The sequence below is a fragment of the Macaca thibetana genome, chromosome 8 (genome assembly GCF_024542745.1).
Source record: "Macaca thibetana thibetana isolate TM-01 chromosome 8, ASM2454274v1, whole genome shotgun sequence".
NCBI classification, from domain to species: domain Eukaryota; kingdom Metazoa; phylum Chordata; class Mammalia; order Primates; family Cercopithecidae; genus Macaca; species Macaca thibetana.
Window position 1 is genome coordinate 13,068,715 of NC_065585.1, and position 13,292 is coordinate 13,082,006.

At 45.1% G+C, this 13,292-nt stretch overlaps 2 protein-coding genes across 2 annotated transcripts in view; both read left to right on the plus strand.

Annotated features, from left to right (window-relative positions):
* HHLA1 (HERV-H LTR-associating 1) overlaps positions 1 to 8,072 on the plus strand; it is a 45,181-nt gene extending 37,109 nt beyond the window's left edge. Inside the window, exons 16-17 of the mRNA XM_050801600.1 lie at positions 3,848 to 3,930; positions 5,538 to 8,072. Coding sequence (XP_050657557.1) covers positions 3,848 to 3,930; positions 5,538 to 5,581 — 127 coding nt within the window. The 3' untranslated portion in view covers positions 5,582 to 8,072. The remainder of the gene's footprint in view (positions 1 to 3,847; positions 3,931 to 5,537) is intronic.
* Positions 8,073 to 10,199: 2,127 nt separating this feature from the next.
* OC90 (otoconin 90) overlaps positions 10,200 to 13,292 on the plus strand; it is a 34,914-nt gene continuing 31,821 nt past the window's right edge. The window contains exon 1 of the mRNA XM_050801606.1: positions 10,200 to 10,241. The gene's annotated coding sequence lies outside the window, so the exon portion shown is untranslated. The remainder of the gene's footprint in view (positions 10,242 to 13,292) is intronic.

The window sequence follows — 13,292 nt, forward strand, 5'->3', positions numbered from 1 at the left end:
GTGATGCTCTGTGCTAAGCCATGGGATCTAGAGATGAACCAGAAATAGCCTCAGAAACTGAGGCTTTCATAGTTGGAAGGAAGAAATGGTCATAAACACAAATCAAAATACAGTATTACAGGTAATAGAACCAAGTCACGTAACCAGGCAAAAACCTGTTAATCATATCCCATTGGAAAATATCACATTTGAAAACATTCATATTGCAAATAATGGCTGAATGAATAAATGAAAAAGGCATACATTTTCAGAGAGAAGTTTGAGTTTAAATTTAGAGCAATGAAGCACCTGTTTGCTTGGGCTTGTCCCTTCTTTTCTGTGTATTTTCACTGAAGAGTAAAGTTTTCCATAAACTCATACACTGAATATAGGCCAAGAATACTAGAGTAGGGGAGGTGGCATTACTTAGTATGTTTGTTGAACATAGGCTCTGTGATTAAAAAACAAAAAAACACTGGTGGGAAAGTTGGCAATGTAAAAAGACAAATTTCAAAGCAGCTGCCAAGTGCTGTAGCAGGCTTGAATAACATGCTATGGGATCCCAGGAGAAATAATTAATAGGGTTTTATGGAGGAATAGGAGTTTCCCAGGCAAAAGAAATAGCACCTGCAAAGATGGAGTGACGGGCAGCCTGGAGCATCTAAGGACCACTGAGATGTTCAATGTAGCTGCAGCAAAGATAGGAGACCAAGTCTCTGGCATGTCCCTATTCAGGACTACCTTGCCTTTTAAGCACCTGGGTCACCTATTATATGGTCTCTTTGACTTTCACTCTAGAGCTCCATCTGTCCCTTCTCCAAGCTTTCTACTCTCTTCTTGTTCAGAGTAAAGAAAACAGAATTCTTGAAGTCCAGCCCTGTAAATCCTGTCCATTTTTAAACTGAGACACTCTAAACTCCCATTCTCTTCACATCATCTCCCTCCCAGGGTCATCTCTTGAAATCTTTCTTATTTAGGGTCCCAAGAATGGTTCTTGGGGCACACTCCTTGGAGGATAACAAAGCCACAGTCCCTGGTGACTTACAAACTTTGCTACCTCGGGCCCCGCTCAAGTGTCCATGGCTCCTCCTCTATTCAGGCTGCTGCAGACTCCACAGTGCGCACAGCAGCTCTGGTATGCTAGGAATTTAGATAGACATCCCTCCAAGGGGCTGGTGTGATAATGGGTGCTTCAGCACTAGTTTCAGCCCATCCTAACCATGGCGTTGCTGCTTACGTCTGCCCTGAAGAACAGAAGCTGAACAAAATAGGCCATCTTAACAACTGATTTTCTTCTAACCATCTAGCCTTTTCCACAAGGAAATGCCTTCTCCAGTCCATGTGAGGAATATATATTCTTGTTATGAACAGGACTTTGACTCCATCCCCTGTAAAGTAATAACCATGGGCATTTATCTATTGCTCGTTTACCACTTGTAGGTGATGCCTCTGCCAGAAAACTTGGGGATGGGACATGTCGTGTTTAAATAGTTTCTCTCCTGATCATACAGGCAAGAGTCCCATTCATCCTGAGAGCCGTGTACCCTCTCAGAGTGAATTCAGGCACAGAATGGCAGCTTTTTGGCTCATGAAGGTGTGGGTCATGTTTCTGTGGTTGCTGCAACTTAAATCCTGGTCTCACACTTGGCAGTTTCACAGAGCACCTTAGTTTGGATGATGTTGTCCATGTAGCAATATGAACTTCTGAAGCAGATCATGTCCCAAAGTTGCTTGATATCTTCTATCACAGAAGCTTTCTAAGAAGTTTTGTTGCTGTTTTTAGAAAGTATGACTCACAGATTGTTACACTAGCTAAGAAGGAATAGTATTCGACCACAGAACCAGGGCCCCCAAAGCTAGTAGGTAGCTTAGTGTGCTATAGAGAGGGCAGGGCTTGAAGCCAGGCAGGCCTAGGTTTAAATTTAGTCTCTGCCACTTACAAGCTATGTGGTCTTGAGCTAGTCATTCAATCTCTGAACCTCAGTTTGTTCATCTGCAAAATGGGTATAGTCCTGCCTACATTCTAGGCCACATGTTGCACAACTCCAGGAGCACCATTCATATAAAAGAGTAGCAGCATTATTACTTACATTGACAGTGTTGTGAGAACAAAATGAAATGAAATGAAATAATGTATCAAATTGTTCCTGCACGGTACCTGGAATGCTGAGCTCGGTGGTTGCTGATTAAGGCACTGTTGCGCTTGCTGTCTTGTCCACTCCCACAGCCAAGTGGGAATCCCATTGCTAGCACACTTGACGTGTTGTAACTGTGCTAACCAGATATCTAGTGGCCATGTCAGCTGTTGAGTTGGCCAACCTTGACATCCTGTCTCTGAAACTTTTGAAAGGTCTCCATAAGAGTACAGGTTGTAGGCTCACAAAAAGCATCCTGGATGTGTTCATCACTCACCTCTTCACACTTGGTTCCATTTCCTGCCCTTTCTCTAGTTGGCTCTTTAACGAAAGGGGACTGACTTGTGCAAACTACCTTTCCCAGAACACTTTGCCTGTGAATTCCTGTGAATTCATCTCGTAGAAGATACTGAGAGGAGGTTGGAGGGCAGTAGAAGGGAGAAACCAGGGAATTTCTCCCCCTGCCTTTCTGCTTTGGGCAATATTTCCAGGAGTGGCTCTATCTCCTCTGTGGTTCCGGTTTCCACAAGGAGTCCTCATGACAGCCTCAGCTCTGTGGTCCCAGCTGCCACCAGAGGCCATTGCCCTCTGTGCTTTGGCCACAATACTTTCTCCGTCCGTCCCTTCAGGCCTAGCAACTCCCTGTGGCTGCTAATGCGGGGTTACCACACCTTCCCCTATTGGTTCTTTCAGCCCCTTATCACTGATTCACCATATTAAAGTCCCTCTATAGAACCACTAAGTCCTGTGTTCCTGGCAGGGTCCTGACTCAAATATTGATCTTATTGCCTACCAGAACGGCAGTGTGTTCTGGCAGAAAGTGAGTTACCTGGGTTAAAATCCAACACTACCACCAGAAAGCCCTTGGGGAAGTCATTTCATCTCTGTGCCTCAGTTGCCTCAGCTTTGCACTTTCCTATAAATTGGGGGTGATAGGCCTTGGAAAATCTCTGCCACAAGCTTGACTTGAGCAATCAGTTGCACAAGTCTCTAGGGTGTGCTAGAATCACAGAATGATAGAGACGGAAGAGAAATTAGAGAATGTTTAGCCCAACCTCCTCACATATCAGGTGAGAGATTGAAAGAGAAGTGAATTCCCAGAGTCATACAATGAGCTAGTTGGCACAGCCTGCACTGAAAACTCTTCTTGCTATTAATTGGGTGAGTGATCTTTTCACCACAGCCCTTTGATGCAGCTCCTGCCGCCCCTGACCAAGAACAGAATGTTATTTTGCAAAGTGTTTACTGCACTAGTAATGATAGCAGCACTCCACTCTCTCTCTCTTCATCTCCCACTAAAATAAATAAGTAAACAAACAGACAAGTGTCACCATGTATTGAGCACCTCTTGTATGCTGGGTACTGTTCAGGAACTTTACATATGTTATCTTTTCCTCATATAACCTGCGAGTATAGGTTCTATCATTGCCTTTCATTTATATATGAGAAAATTAAGTCCAGAGAATTAAGTTATCACCCTGAAGTCATGCATCCTAGTACGTAGTGGGGCTAGGGCTAAAAATAAGTCTTGCTGGCCCCAAAGTCTGAACTTCTTCCTACCCAGCCTTCTTTCCTATCTCTCCTCTGACACCCTTTAAAGATGGGCAGAAGGTTCCTTCTGTGAATAATTGGCCATATAGTTCATGGTTACGTGCTTACCTTTAAAACTCTGGTTGTCTTCTAATAGCCATCACAGGATAGTCATTGCTCCTTGCTCTGATTTAAATCTTTAGATACTGTCTTGAAAACTATTCCTGGTTTCTGAAGAATGCAACATATATCTGTCAGAGGGTGAAAAGGGTGTCCCACTCGCACAGTAAGTACACAGCTTGACTAGGTTGTAATTTTGCAGTGAATGCATTACACAAAAGGGTCCCGTAACTCCAAGTGATTCCCAGATGTCCTCGAAATGCTGTAGCTCATCTAGACCTCATTAATTTGGGCAAAGAGCATCTAGGATTTTTCTTATTCTTTCTCAGCTAACAGTGTGATGTTTGCAATAAGGTCAAGGGAAAAACACAGCAGGAGTCAGCCTGACCAAGCATTGTTGCTCTCTGTGTAAATTCGGGCAAATCTCTTAGCCACAGAGCTCCTACATAAGCTAAAAAGACAAATAAAAATAAAACAAAGGACAGCCCCCATACAAATTCTGAAATTATTGACCGAAGGAAAAATGCATACAAATAATTCATGCAAAAGAAGGCACCGTGAAGTACTAGAATGTATGTTTCATTATGGTACCTCTCTTCTTGTCCCTGGTAGCTTCAAGGCTTCATTTGTTCCCAGATATTCCAGGTATCAGCTTTGTTTCTTTCTCTCACCTCTGCAAACAAAGTCCCAAAACCAATAGTTTGGCCATTTTATCATGCCATCTACCTGAACTACCTCAAGGGACTCTGGTCTTCTAAATATCATGGCATTACATTAAACTGTGTGGAAAATCCCTTCTTACTATAACCCAGATATAAGCCGGGTGCTCATAGGGCTCAGTCTTGGCAATGCTTTACATTTGAACAAGCAAACAAAACAGTGTATGTAACAACCCAATATTTCCATTTGTGTCCTGAAGAATACCAGCTGGGATACCTGGGATCCATGTCAACACTTCTTAGAAACCCTTCTTATTCTTTCTGCCCTCCACTATTTCTCACTTCTCACAAGCCATCATCTTAAAACTTCTCTTTTTATTTCATTTTTCAACTTATCACTCAGTAGCTCTCCTAAAATTAGGCTTTCTGGCTCTTCTCTGTGTTTCCATTTACCTCTTCTGCTTATTTTGCTTTCCTTCTGCCTCCATTATTTTTTTCTTTCCCAAACACAGGGTCCTTGTTTCTTATGCAAGTCCACCATCTCACCCTTCCTGTCTTCTCTTTCTATCATCACCTTCATCCTGCATTACATGACAAAAAAAAAAAAAAAAGAAAAAATACAGGCATTAGGAATGGAGATGGGGGTTGGTCAGAAATCAAAGACAGAAATCCCTTTATCTGGTATAAGGAGAGGAAATAGGACATCTTGCAAACACATAATTCAATAGTTCTTTTGTCCTTGCCACATGAAAGTCTCTGTGCACACAACATATTACATTTACTGAACAACTTATTAAGGAGTTTAAATTAGCCTCGAACAAGCTGTAGAGATGCGTTAGATACAGCTGGGTTTTGGAAAAGAGCACTGGGCAGTGAATGGAGAAATAGGGGCTGCTCCGCACTAGACTTTGCTGCTAACTAGCAATGGGGTCTTGCTCGGGTCCTTTCCACCCTCTGAGGCTCACCCCTAGTGACCCCTGTCCAGTGCCCTGCCCCACACTTGCTCTCCAGAAGAGCCTAGACCGTTGTTGGTGCCGACAGGGTTTAATTTATGTCTCTACAGTGTTTATGTCTCAGTACCTTGAGTTCCTTCTTCTTCTGCTTTTTTTTTCAGCCTTAAAGCAAAAATGCCTTGAGAATATCTGCAAGTCTGTGTGAGACCTTGAAAATAACACTAGGGCATAACAATGACTTCAGGGAATACACTATCACCCTGGCTCTTCTCCCAAGTGGGCTACATTTGAAGAATTCACCCAGGCTCCCACTAGATCATCAATTAATTGAAAGTGGTTATTCTTGGAAGTAGCATTTTCCCCCTCCTGTGAATATGTGCAAAACATTGAAGGCAGAAGGTTTCTTGTTAGAGGCCTCACAATTAATACAGTAACGCCGGACTCCCTGCCTGCTTCAAAGTCATGGAAATCTAGTGTTCATGCTCAAGAAACTCCTACAATGCTTGAGGCAACCCTGACAATTTAAAAACTGGGGATGTGTGGGCACCCTAGCCTGAACCAGTTCAGTCACGGAGACTCTGACATAATACCTGAGGTGACTTAAACTTGAGACTTTTGAAAGACAACAAAAGCATAAATTAAAATTGAATTCATACTGTAGAGAGATTCACATATACTGTTTCTATACAGTTAACTAAAACATGTACAACCAATCAGATCTGCCATAGTATGGGAACTATATAATCTTCCAAGCCCCCTTAAGTGGGCAATAATGAAAACTTTATCATTAGGAGGAGGTTTAGAGAGTTCTTTTCATTGACATCTTGTCTTGATTCCTCTTCTGTGTGACCCACTGGATTCAGAGGTCCCCATGGGCACCCTCAGGTTCAATGATTCACGAGTAGAACTCAGAGGTCGGGAAAACTGTTATATGCACGTTTAGCATTTATTACAGCAAAAGAATGCAGATGAAAAGCAGCAAAGGTGAGAGGCACCTCTAGAGAGATTCCAAGAGAGCCCAGGCACAAGCTTTCAGTGGGGTTGCACAGTCAGCATCTAATCCTCCCAGCAACAATGTTTAACAACACATATGGAGTATTGTCAGCCAGGAAAGCTCATCCAAGTTTTGGTGTCCAGGGGATATGTGGGGGTATGGAGTACGTATGGAGTGCCTTCATGGCCTGCATGGCTAAACTTAGTTATTCAGTCTCCAGTCCTTCTAGAGGTCAAGCTGGTACTGCATGACCTAAGGCCCCGCCATAAATCACATTGTTAACATAAACTATCTGTCATGGCACAAAGCCTCAGGTACAAGAGACACTCATCAGGCATGATATTCCAAGGGTCTAGAGGGGATTCCCCAGGAGCTGGTCAAGGACCAGGCCTTCCTTTGAAAGGTGCAGGGTTTGAGCTTATCTGTGGAGTCAACTTTCTTCTGCATCCCCACATACTGAGGTGGCACCTTCATTGCATCAGGTTCCTTTTTCACTATGTTCAGGTTTGCGGTTGCTCAGGTATCCCTGTCTATGCTGAGTCTCCATGTAAAGCACATGTGCTCTCTCTAGTGGCCCTGCACAGACTCCTTATTCCTCATTACCAGGGACAACTTTTCTCCTGATGTGCTTAGTGCTCCTTCTCCACTCTCTTGCCTTAGGACTCTGTTGGGCCATCAGTTTTTTTACCCTTTTGTGATCCATGGCTGCCCTTGGGTGAGGAAAGTCACTTTCTGTTCATCTAAGTAGAAAACAGTTTCCCCCATTGGAAGACCCCTGAGTGCCCTGGCACTCCTGTGAACCACAGGGTACCTGGGGAGGTAGAACTTGGACATTGGAGAGAGGAGCAGCTAGACATTTCTCTTTCTAATCATACGCAGAAAGATTTCTTTTTATTCTCCAGAACACTTGAAAGACTCTCCAAGTTATGCAAATGTCAGGCTCACAAATATATGTCGTCATGACTTTTGCAAAGATGAAGAGGATACAGCAAATTTTCTGAGAGGCAAAGGGACTTCCACCTGAATAGAAACCAAGCAAACTCACTGAGTATGGGTTAACTTGATTGAACCCTTGCATGGATATTAATTAAGGACTTTGACAGGGAAGGGTCCTCAAGGTTCCCCAAAAAGTAACTTATCATCAAGGAAGGTGAAGAATGGATGGATGGCTTGGGCCCAAGACTGGGGCTATTCACTTGTGGGGAAACCCATGTGGACCCAGTTACCCCATACTTTGGGAATAATAACTGAGCATGACTATCAACTTTAAGAAGCTCAAATGCGGAATACCTCTGAGGCTTATGCAGGGATCTCACCTAGCATCAAGAACAAAGGCTCAGAGGACTCCCTGGGGCCCGTTTTCTACAGTCACACCATCAGCCACAACAGCAGCAATGGCAGGAGGAAAACAGGGCCCAGGAGTGGCTGACCACTGCCTGGAGTCCAACTGGTCTCCTGGAGTTCATAGGAGGTTTGACCCCTTCTGAGCTGAATGTGTCCTGATTTAGGGGATAGCTAGGGCAATAAGAAAGCCTCAGGGGGTGCTACTGATCTGGAGCTCCTACTAATTTGTGCATATGTGGCCACCAGTGGTTAACAGATGAGGTGAAAGAGATGGGACAGTGACTGTATCTGCTCTGATGAAGGAGATTGTGCAGTTACATGCGTAACGTCATTAAACTGCATTCTTCCAGGTAGCAAAGGTGCAGGCGCATTTCTGTTTATTTCATTCATGCCCAGAAGACCAGCTAAGTTATCAAGAGAAAGAAAAAGAGGGACAGAGAGAAGGAGGGAGGGAGAGGGAGAAGATGAGGGAGAGGGAAAGGAAGGAAGGGAAGGGAAAGAGGAGAGGGAAACGGGGAGGAGGAGGGAGAGAGAGGAGAAAGATTGTGTTTGTTTCTTGGCCCCAGTGCATGGCTCTAAGTGTTTGTGTGTGTGTGTGTGTGTGTGTGTGTGTGTGTGTTTGTTTGTGTGGCTCCCTATTTCTGCACAGGTGCACTAGTGCTGTGGGTTTGTGTGAAGGAGACATTTAGGTGCTATCATAATGAAATCTAAAATTTTAAACTCTCATTTAGAACAGACTTTTTCCTCTTATGTCTGGGTTCTTGTGAAAACTTCACTCTCATCTTATTCCACCAACAGAATGGTAAAAGCCAAGGTTCCAGGGATATTGAAGGCCAGTGGTTTTCAATCAGGTGTAATTTGGCCCCCAGGGTACACTTGGCAATGTCTGGAGACACTTTTGGTTGTCACAACAAGGTAGGGAGTGCTACTGGTATCTGTTGAGTAGAGACCTGCAATATTGCAATGCTCGGGATAACTCCTACAAAAAAAAAGAATAATTTGGCCCAAATGTCAACAGTGCTAAGATTAAGATACTCTGTTGTAAGCTATGGGGAAAAAATGATCCTCCTCAGAACCCCATGAAATGTCTCAAACAAGATACCTATGCTGATTGTTATGCCTTTGCATTGCCCAGGCATCATAACAATCTCAGTTATGCTCTTGAGCATCATAACAATCTCAGTCATGCTCTTGAGATGCTGAAAAGATGGATTTTGCTACACTGAGCCATAGATGCCCATAGGCTTACTCATTTTGGAGATGGTGGGTCTTTGGTGCTAATGAGAAAAGATTACAGACAATGCATCTTCATTCCTCAAATCACATGAGATGCTGAACAACAGTTAATGATCTACAAACACAAGCCTCAATGCACGAGAGTAATTACTTATTTGAAGAAGCCCTTCAGTGGGTTCTTCCATAGAGACTCAAATGCACCCTGATTTAATCATTTGAAGAGTCCTGCTTCTTCAGGAGGTGGCCACAGAGAGAGCAACTCAGAGGGTTCACAGCCAGGCTAACCTGCATCTCAGAATGCTCCCATCACACATGACCCTCTACAATGCCTCAACCTCAATGACACCGTTTTTTCTCATCTGTAAAGTAGAGCTAATTCATCATTGCACCTGGGATTATGAAAGCAGCAATGGAAGAGCAGCTGCAGGGATGATGAGGGCAAAATCCTAAAAAACATTTGTGGTACATTACACACACTCAATAAATGCCAGTTTTCCTTGTTAAAATCAGGAAAGGAAACACTTGGCAAGGGGATATGAAGAAGCGACAGAAAGAACTAGGACTTAATGAGCCCCCATACCACACACTGTACATGGCTTTCTTCATCCTCACAATCCTAGTAGGATTAAGCCCATTTAACAGATGTGGAAGCTACAGCTGAGCAGTGACAAGCTCAAGGTCACACTGCTACTCAGTAGCAGGGCTGGCAGAAGAACCTAGGGTGTCTGATTATAAAGCCCCACCTCACCCTACCCCACAGCTTGGGCAGAAAAGCCCTAAAGGAAAGAAGCATCAAATTCCCAGGTCTGAGGCCAATAACACATAAGAAGAATCATGCTAGAGATCCTCTTGCTAAAGAATGAACTAGACCAGACAAAGCCAGCCCTTTATCTTGCAGGAGAGCCCACGTGACTTTCATCAGTCTTTCATCCCCTGAGAGTTCCCATGATGACCCTGAGACATAATCCATGGGCCTCCTAGCCTTTGAGGGGAGGTGGGGTAGAACAGGGAACCCATTGTTCTCTAATTAGAGCCTGGGTCTCCTCTGAGGCTCAAGATGGGGCCTCTTAATATGGAGCCTTCACCTGTTCCAAGCTATAGTATTATGATGCCTCCTCCCTTCAGAGGCAGCCCACCTGCCAACATTCATGAAAGGCTTCCTTCTTGATGTGAGGAGTGGGGAGAGGCATCACATGGCTAAGGGTCTTTTCTTGGGGTATAAAGGACTCGGTCTGCACCTGTTCAAACCCTAGCATCATTCATCCAGCTGCACTCCAGTGGAACCTTCACGGTAGGCACCTATTATTCCTGATGGCTGGGGAGACAGAGAGCAGGGGAGGGAGGGAGGAAGATAGCAAGCAAAGGAGGGAAATGAATGGGAGCCAAGAGAAGGAGGGAGGGAGAAAGGGAAGGAGGGGGAGAAGGAGGGATAGAGGAAAAGAGGGAGGGAGGGAGGGAAATAAGTAGGAGACGGAAGGAGGCAGAAAGGGTAGGAGGAGGTAAGGGAGGGAAAAAAAGAGGGAGAAATTGATGAAGGAAGAAAAGAGGGGAGGGAGAGAGGGTGGAAGGGAGGGAGGGGCAGAGGGAAAGAGGGAGGAAGGGAGAGAAGAATGGAGGGGAAATAAGGAGATAAATGATTGGAGGATAAGGTTGCGGGGGGGATGCTCTTAGGGCTGTCTGAGACCTGGATGTTGCTCCAGGATATAGCTAGAAACCCAAATCGCTCTGAGCTTGTCTGTGAAAAGACGCAATGCCAGACAGATAGCACCTGGTGAATTTCCCTGGGGGAAAAAATCCACCACTTCACATTAGTGAGGACACTACAAGCCTCTATGGTGCAATGACCCTGCCTAGGGCACCCGGTGTGGAAACACAATCAGCATTAATTATGGGCAGTCCTCACGGAGCACGGAGCACGTGCCAGAGATGGTATTCTACCTTTATAAGACTTATCACATTTAACCCTCATGATTCTCTGATGAAAAAACACCATTACATACATTTCACTGCCCAGGAAAATGAGTGCCCTGGCTCAGGGCACTCGACAAGCAAAAGGCAGAGCCTGAACTCCCTGACCCCAGCCCAGGTCTGTCCGAACAGCAAGGCCTTGGGATCAGACACTGGCTATGCTGCCATGAGACCGGCCATTGGGAGACAGCTTGGGAAGCTGGGACTCCAAACCTGGCATACAGACCAAAGCAAGGCTTCGGGAGCCTTCTCAGGCCCACAAGGACAATACTGACCCACAAGACCATGACAGTCCCAGAGGCTTCCTTGGGCAAATTAGGAGAAGGAGGTCTTTCCTCCAGGTAGACACAGCCCCGCAGCCAAGAGTGTCTGACGTGGCCAACAGGAGGATACTGGATTTCTGAAGCAGCCCTGCCCCATCCCCCCCAGATACCCTAATGTGCATGTACCCTGGATTCGGGTCATCCTCACTGTTGCCCAGGGCTGACCATGTGCTTCTAACTGGCACCTTCTGGCTGGCGCTGACTTCCCTTCTTGGCACTCAGTGGGGGAGCTGTCACCTGCTGTGTTTCACCACAACCCAGCAAGAAGCTGGCCAACCTAAGGGTCCTCCCAAGCAAGTGCTACTGATAATTGTGACAGTTATGCAGTGAATCACCACTGGGCTGCTTAGTTTGTCTCAAGGACTGCCTGGCAGTTTAGGGTGTTGGAGCCAGGACAAGTCAGACTGGCCCACCTGGGTCTGGTCATTGCCAGAGCGCTCCCTTCTGGGCAAGGGCCACCCTGCAAGTGATTCCCCGTCTCTGAGCCCCGGTTCCTGGTCTGGAAAGTGAGGTGCCTTGATAGCCAAAGTCTTAGAGGATTGTCACCTAACATCAAGTGGGGCATGCTCAGTGGAACACTTGACACAAAGAATGACCCAATCCATGACATTTTGTGTTTAAAGGAGTAAGGTCATCAAATTTATTACTTACTTTTTAAAAAGTTGTGGTAAAACATACATAACATAATATTGACCATGTTAGCCAGTTGAGGAGCATTAAGTCCATTCACACTGATGTGCAATCATGCCACTGTCCACCTCCAGAACTTTTTCATCTTCCCCTTCTGAAACTCTGCCCATTGAACCCCCCAATCACACCTCCTTATAACTTATTGCAAAAATAAATTAGAGCAGAGTCAAAATTATGTCTCTAATAAAGTCATTTTGGCTCATTTGCATTCCATCAACATATTCAAGGAGGTAATGGAACTTGACCCTCAGGCCGTCTTACCTGAGCTGGAGAATGACCCAGGGAAATGCACCCCTGAAACATGAGTCACAAAAGAAAAGCAGAGATCCACTGTGTGAAACTGATCACTCTTCTTCATTCACCAGACAGGGCCTTCCACTCTTACAAGGGATTAGGGAACAGCACAAAGGCCTTCATTGTAGCAGCTACTACTTGTTGAGCTTTTAACCCCGAGCCAGATGCCATCATTGTAATTCTTCATGCTTTTGAGCAACTTCTCTATGTCAGGTACTGTTGTAAGTGCCTCACAAAGATTAATTCATTTCAGTCTTCACAACAACCTCACAGATAGGTACTGTTATTATGATGACACTGGACTGGGAGTCAGGAGACCTGGGACGTAGGACATTCTTGCCATGATTTGCCAGCCTCTGAGCCTCAATGGTCTCACCTGTAAAATAAGAGCTTGGACTAGAAGATCGCAGTGCCACTCCAAGTTCAGACATGCTGGCAACCTGTCACAGTGTGATGGTCACAGTAAAATGCCTGACATACTAAGTGGCAGAAAGTGACTACATTGTCCAAGTTCATGTTGGCCCCATTCACGTGGGTATCATTTCAATGAGGTCTCTGGGCTCCTCTGAAGTGCCTTCTGCTAACCACAGAGTTTCCAGGGCGTATCACTTTCCATTTGGAGACCTCTTTTGTCTCCCCCTTAATTTTCAGTCTTGTTTCATGGCCTGAGAAGGAATCATTCAGAACTGAATTTCCACCAAACAGAGAGAGAGAGACGGTCTAACCTTGAAAATTAACCGACTTTGGGAATTTGTGTGGCTAAAAAAGGCTCTAAGCAGAGCGTTGTACCAATAAGGCAGTAACCAGATTACTAGAGAATTCTTGACCTGAGTGAGACTCTCAAAGAACTTACCCTCTACCCTTTTCAAAAAAATTCATTCAACAAACATTTATTTTGCAGCCACCAGAGCTTCTGCTAGACCCTGGGATAGGTCCATAGAGTAGTGATTATACAACTTACACTGTCTTCTCCTCTGGGACAGTTTCCCTAATACAAGCCTCGCTCACAGGCAGCGTGACCCGCCACAGCCCTGGGTACATATGCAGGACCACCAGAGTATGGGGCA